General features: G+C 43.2%; 1 protein-coding gene across 4 annotated transcripts in view; it reads right to left on the bottom strand.

The window, feature by feature from the left end:
• Nucleotides 1–5,965: 5,965 nt before the first annotated feature.
• Nucleotides 5,966–7,316, bottom strand: part of slc35d1a (solute carrier family 35 member D1a) — a 29,191-nt gene continuing 27,840 nt past the window's right edge. For 2 of the 4 annotated variants that reach the window (XM_055641926.1, XM_055641930.1), the window contains exon 13: nucleotides 5,966–6,702. Coding sequence is in view for 1 of the 4 variants with exons in the window: in XM_055641929.1 (XP_055497904.1) it covers nucleotides 6,539–6,573 (35 nt within the window). In the remaining 3 variants the exon portion in view is untranslated. The remainder of the gene's footprint in view (nucleotides 6,703–7,316) is intronic. The other 2 variants (XM_055641927.1, XM_055641929.1) reach the window with 2 other exon arrangements.

Raw genomic sequence — 7,316 nt, 5'->3', positions numbered from 1 at the left:
AATGGTGTAAGATTCACACTTCCACTTACGTTTTGCAGCAAGAATGCGACAACTATCTAGCCAAATAAGATGCGATCCTTTGTAAGTCCTGATCTGATCTCTCCAAGGTTAACTATTCAGCCAAAGAATCAACAAACTCGGCTGACTGTCTTAGTAATGGTGAAAGGTCACAAATAATGGGGTTGAAATTCATTCCACCGCTGCACTTAACAATCCAGGTAATTATAAAAATTACCTTCTTCCTTCACCCCGCCAAATGTCTAAGAGAAGGGAAACCGTAGATGCTGCCTCACCCACTGAGTTTCTCCAGCATTTTTGTCTACCTCCAAATGTCTGATTCTTCCATTGATTCGTATTACTAATACCAACATTTCTAGTTTGAAAAAAGCAGGAGAGCTTGAACAGTGCAAATATCCAGGTCGGCAGAAGAGGCGAAAAGCATCAGTTGCTTAACAGGTAAGTGGTGTCTTTCTTCTTTCAGTTTGAAGAGCAGGAGAGTTTCAACAGTGAAATTGGCCAGATCCAGGTAAAGGCAGTGAAGGTAAGAGGTAGGCCAATTTAAAGGTAATAAAGGCAATTTAAAGATAACCATGGGTCTGGTTGCAGCATCAAATTAGTTAATTGAGTAGTAAATAAAAAATAAGGCAAGGTAAAGTGGAGTGGCAATGTTGGGTGAGGGGCTGTGTTGAGGGTAAATGCTGTGGAAGGGTCGTGTGAGTCTTTGGCTCGGGAGTCTTCGGCGAGGAGGCTGAGCCAAGGAGACTATCAGCAGCAGATATGAGAATAAGGTTCAATCAGCTGAGTGTTTCTTGTCATCTAATTATTGATTTGGCTGCAGTGGTAATGGCATGCAAGTCGTTGCAGTGTGTCACCTGCAGGATGTGGAAAGTCAAGGAAACTGCTGGTACAATTGTAACATAACCTCCCAGCTTCTATATTCAATAATAAGGGTCTTGACCAGAAACGTCATCCATTCCTTCTCTAGAGATGCTGCCTGTCCCGCCGAGTTACTCCAGCATTTTGTGTCTACCTTCTACAGTATATTCAATACCCTGACTGATGAAGGCCAATGTGGCAAAAGCCTTTATGACCATCCTATGTATCCATGTAGTTTCTTCTAAATGTAGTTGTATTCCAATTTCTGCTTTCTATTCAGTCAATCAAGACATGCTTTCATAATGCTAAATTAGAAATTTGACATTGACGAGAAGGGCACAAGTATGAAGATGACAAATAAGTCAAGTGGAGGTGGTGGAGACAGGTTCGATTTTATCATTTAAAAATAAATTGGATAGTTATATGGATGGGAAAGAATGGAGGGTTATGGTCTGAGTGCAGGTAGATGGGACTAGGGGAGAATAAGTGTTCGGCACGGACTAGAAGGGCCGAGATGGCCTGTTTCTGTGCTGTAATTGTTATATAATAATAATAATAATAAATCTTATTTATATAGCACATTTTTAGTCAACTTGCATTGACCCCAAAGTGCTTCACATAATTACATTACATTTACACACAGGCAAAGGTGGGTGAAGTGTCTTGCCCCAAGGACACAACGACAGTATGCACTCCAAGCGGGATTCGACCCGGCTACCTTCCGGTCGCCAGACGAACACTTAGCCCATTGCGCCATCTGTCGTCCCACAGATGGTGGTTAAACTAAATGTTATAGATTTAGCGTAGAACAGTACAGCATTAGAATAGTGCTTTTAGCCCACAATGTCTGTGCTGGCATTATGCCAAGACCAACCTACATATAATCCATTCTTTGCAGATCCAAGTCTCTTTAATGCCACTGTTGTACCTGCCTCCACCACCACCTGCAGCACCTGCCATAGCTGGTACCCGGTGCATTCCATTGCCTAGTTAGGATTTGGGTTCTGCTGGTTGGTTCAAGAACCTGATAGTTAGAGGTAGGAAACTGTTTTTGAACCTGGTTGTGAGAAACTTTAGACTTCTGTACCTTCTGCCTGACAGTAGTAACATGGTCCAGGTGGTGAGGATCTGATCTGATATGCGAAATGCCACATTCTTGATACTTTTGATTGTGGGAGAGCTGTGCATGTGATGGACTGGGCTGAGTCCATTGTTCTCTTCCTATTTTGAATTGTCATACCTAGCCATAATGCAACCAATTAGGATGCCCTCTATAGTAAATCTGTAGGTTTGTTAGCCTATTCAGTAACGTGCTGAATCACTTTAAACTTAAGAAAGAAGACTCCATCACAAAAATGTAGTGCAGGTCAGCTAGGAAGAAAAATATATTTGTAGAGAGATAGATTTAACAAAAAATGTCTAACTTATGAAAATGTATCAATAAATTGAACTTGGAATATCTGGAACTAGTTTTACGCATCAAATAATCGCAATTTTTCTTCACTTGGAATAAAGAAGGCCGAGAGGGATAGAAGAATGCCTTTAAAATTTGTTTAAAATTGTGACAGACTTTGCACTTGAGAATATTGAGTATCAATACAAGATAATTGTTAAATTGTTACAGCACTACATTTTCTCCACATGGCTGAAATCAAGAGATTGGAAACATTTAAAAGGAGAGTAACAAACAATATAATTCGATGAAATTGTAAAAAAAATTGTTAGTGCGAATAATTAATGCTAGGAATGGGGTGAATAATCTACATACTACCAGATTCAATTTTAAATTATGAATGCCAGCAGATTGACAGAAATGTCATGGCCAGATACATTAGATAGCAAATGTTAACTGTAAATCTCACCTTTTTTGCAAAACGGACTGGATTAATTTGAGACCCATAAGTTGAAATAAAGTATGTTATATTTGGTTTTCTTATCAATTGTTAATCATAGGTACAAAGACATTGCTGCCAAACAAGCTAAGAATGGGTTCCTTAGCTAAAAGGGACCACACTAATCACTGCCTGCCATACTGAAAAGGACCTGTTAATTCCTACTCTTTGCTTCTTGTCTACCAACCAGATCTCCATCCATGTCAATACCCTACCCTCAATACCATGTGCTCTATTTTTTTGTGTGGGACCTTGTCAAAGGCTTTTTGAAGGTCCAGGTTTACCACATCCACTGGGTCTCCCTTATCCATTCTACTAATGAATCCATTCTAATGAGGAAATTAAAACAATTTGAATTATGCCACGTACATGGACGAAAAATCCATTCTTTATTCAGATCTACATAATGGCACCGCTGTTGCCTCAGTACCAGATAATCGGGTTTGATCCCGACTTCTGAATGGACTTTGCCCGTTCTCTGTGACCACGTGTGGCTGGTAGCGACTTGTTGGTTAAACGTCCTCTGTACAATTACCCTTAGTGTGCAGAGTGAGAGAGAAAGTGGGATGAGATAGAACTAGCACGAACAGGTGATTGATGATCGGCGCGCACACTGTGGGCAGAGGGCTTGTTTCCATGTTGTTTCTCTAAACCTGCCTCTCACATTCTTTAGAATGCATTTGACATTGCTAATGATGATACAGTTGTTCTAAATATATGCACAACATTTTACAGATGTAAGTAATATGGTGACTGTTTTTAACTGTTGTCCAAGAGTTAAAGGTTTTTAAAAGGATAGCAAGTCAAGTTTTAGATAAATCATATGCTTAATTATTAGGACTTAATTGAAAACTTCAAAGACTTATTGAAGTATTGACGACAATTTTAGATGCTTAATAAAATGTTTTGCCTCATAAGCAAGGGTATGGAATACGGCCAGGGAGACATAAATCACTTGTTCGACTGCAGGTTGAGGACATGGTACAGATCTGGTTACATTACAGAAAGGTGCAGCTGAATTGCAGAAGTTGTTCTCTTTAGAATCAATCAGCTGAGTGAGAGGAGACGGAATTGAGATACGGCAGAAACCTTAGAAATTATGACCTGCAGGACTACAGATCAAATGTACACGATCAGGCAATTCTTTCTCAACCAGCTTGTCCAAAATAGATCTATTGATCTTATGATAAATGTTTCTTTGATTTGATCTTCACATATTGGTTGCACAGTGCAACTCAATTTATGATCATCATTAAATAGTAAAATAACTGTAATCTTTGCTTAGATTTTAAATAATTGCAATATTATTATATTGTTTTCCAATCTACATCTCGTTTCACCAAGACAGAACTTGGACACAAACTTAACATCAGGCAATAAAATCAATACATAACTAAAGCTCTGATCTTGTTATCTTCCGGTTGCGCGGTCATTCTATTTGCGCAAAAAGGTTACGCGATAGTGTTACGATTTTCCGCCAGCTTACTCACCATTCTCCTGCATTGCAATTGCACGAAGTTTCGTTCCGATCGGTGGTCTAATGTAAACTTTATGCACCATCGCGTCTTTACTGGAGAGGTGGATGGCTGGCAGAGGTCTCTAACCGGACACAATTTTCGGAGGGACTAGAAACGGCCTGGGAAATGTCGCCAAACGGAAAGCGGAGAATCTGATCTCGGCGGAGAATGACCAGCGACCACTGTGAGTCCGCTCCTTCCCCTCTGGTCCCCCTCGCTGGCTCCTGCCCCCTCCCACAACGCCCGTATTTTCTCCAAGCTCTCGCCCCCCGCGCACACACCCCCCGCTCCCCCATCCACACACCCCCCCTCCCCCAGCTCACACCTCCCTGCCCATACTCCGCCCCCCCCCCGCCCCCTCCACACACACCCCTCCCACACGCCTGCGCGGTAATACCTGCGTGTTCTACGTCACAATGAGAACCCAATGGGCGGGAAGAGTGGATGGGGGGGGGGGGGGGGGGATGGAGAGAGTGCGGGGGGGGGTAAGGGGAGGATCAGGGGCTTCACAACGGGAACAGTCAGCCGCGCCTGCGCAGTTAGGGGCTATGGGTGAGTGGTGGAATAATGCATTGGGGGAACGGGTGAGTGGTGGAATATTGCGTTGGGGAATGGGCTGCGTTGAGGGACCAGGCCTCCCATGTGACTTGGTCCCAACAGGTCTCACTTGTTCTAGTAAACACTAAAAGGTTGAAAACAAGACAAAGTGCTGGAGTAACCCAGTAGGCCAAGCAGCATCTCTGCAGAACATGGATAGGTGACTTTTTGAATTGGGTAATTTCTTCAGACTGATTATGGTAGCAGGGAGGGGGTATAAAGCTGGAAAGGAAGAGCAGCAGGATAAAGCCTGGCAAGTTTTTGGTTGATACAAGTGAGGGTGGGGTTGATAGGCAGGTTGGACAAAGACCAGAGTTGTAAGGACATGAGATGTGATAAGGGTAGAAAGATTGCTTCCAAGTATTTGGAGGGGGAACGGTGGTGCAATGGTAGAGCTACTGCTTTACAGTGCCAGGGACCCAGGTTCGATCGTGACTATGGGTGCATGTTTGTATGGAGTTTGTACATTCTCCCAGTGACCCATGTGGGTTTTCTTGGAAATCCTCCGTTTCCTCCCACATTCCAAAGACGTACAGGTTTGTAGGTTAATTGGCTGGTATAAATGTAAATTGTCCCTAGCGTGTGTAAGGCAGTGTTAATTTGCGAGGATCGTTGTTCGGCATGGACTCGGTGCGCCCAAGGGCCCGTTTCCGCGCTGTATCTCTAAACTAAATTGTGAAGCCAGTGGAAGGAATATAGGTGGAGGGGGGAAATGGGTGCATATCCGTTAGCTTGTAAGCTACCCAGGCAGAGTACAAGGTGTTGTTCTTCCAGTTTGAATGTGACCTCACTCTGGCAATGACATAGACCCAGGACAGAAACATCAGCATGGGAATGGAAAGGGGAGTTACAATGGTTAGCAACTGGCAGATCCTGTAAGCCATGACAGGCCAACAACAAAACTAAAAGGATGACTATGAAATCTACTGCCATCACAAATTTACAGAGTAATATTAAGGATTAAATAACTTTTCCAGGCAAGATTTATAAAATACTAAGTATTTATCTGTATATTATGCTGTGGAGATATTACAGGATGAAGAATAATACTCATGTGAAGTTAAAGCAATTATTAAAACAGAGTTAGTTTAAAAAAAAAAGCTGTATTTGTTACAAAATATTTTTCAAATCCAAATTTCATTCAATGAAAGGATGAAGTACAACTATTAAAAACAAAGTAGAACACGTCCTTTATACATTATGGGAAATTGCACAAGCAATACATCATCGGTAGTAATTAATTTAAGAAAATCTAGATTTTCCAAATGCATCCACATTACAAATACCCAAATATTAAAAAAATAATTCAATGACTAGGCACTTCAGTGTTTACTTACATTAAACTATACATGTTTACTGATCACCATATTTTCAGTACTAAAAGCATTTTGAAAATCACTAAACCACTTAGCTGACAATGCAGAAATATAAAGGAAACCTTGTTGCAACGTTAAATAGAGATTTAGTGCTGAACAAAAGCAAAATGGTACTACAATTTAGCAAGTGTTAATTATTCTGGACGGTGTCGTTTCTTATTTCCATAATGTAGACTTAACTAATTGATTTTCAATTGATCTCACGATTTCAATACTTCTTATTACATACATGATTTACAAATGCCATATTCTGACAATATGCATTTCGGAAATTGAACATTTAAAAATGCTCATTAAAACTTATACAGGTGCACAACCTTTTATCCGAAAGCCTTGGGACCAGACACTTGTCGGATTTCGGACATTTTCGGATTGCCGAATGGAAGATTTTTAGCGTAGATTAGGTAGGTAGCGCAGGTGGCTTGAAAAGTCTGGAGCGACTGCCTCCTCCCCGGAGACCGGGGAATCATTGTAAATCATTGCATAAATGTTAGTCAGTTAGTTTGGAGCGTTTTTATGTGGTGGTGGTGGGGTGGGTGGGTGAAGGGGGAAACTTTAATTCTTAGTCCCCTACCTGGTCGGCGACTCCCAACATCGCGGAGCTGGGGGCTCCGTCCGGCCGCGGGCGGTGCCGGTTGGAGCTCCGACCCCGGCAACTCGACCCCTGGCTGCGAGGCGCTCCAAATCCAGCGCGGCACGCGGTCGGACGCCCGCAGCCCCAGCTCCGCGAATGTTGGGAGAAGGCGGCCTCAGCGCCCTGGAACTTACCGCACAGCGACCCGGTAAGGCATTGCCCGCTTCCCGTTGGTATCCCAGCGCTGCGACGCCGCCAACTCCCAACATTGGGCGGGCGTCAGGCCGCGGGGGGCACTGAATTTGGGGTAGAGTAGAGTTGCCGGGGTCGGAGCTACAACCGGCGCAGCCCGTAGCCCCAGCTGGAAGTTGGCGGCCACAGCGCTGCGGAGCTTACTGCACGGCGACCCGGTAGGGCATTGACCGCTCCCCGTCTCTCCGACCAAGTAGGGGACGAAGAATTAAAGTTTACCCCTTCATCCCCC

The sequence above is a fragment of the Leucoraja erinacea genome, chromosome 10, assembly GCF_028641065.1.
Source record: "Leucoraja erinacea ecotype New England chromosome 10, Leri_hhj_1, whole genome shotgun sequence".
Lineage (NCBI taxonomy): Eukaryota > Metazoa > Chordata > Chondrichthyes > Rajiformes > Rajidae > Leucoraja > Leucoraja erinaceus.
This window is presented reverse-complemented; position numbering and strand designations above follow the sequence as displayed.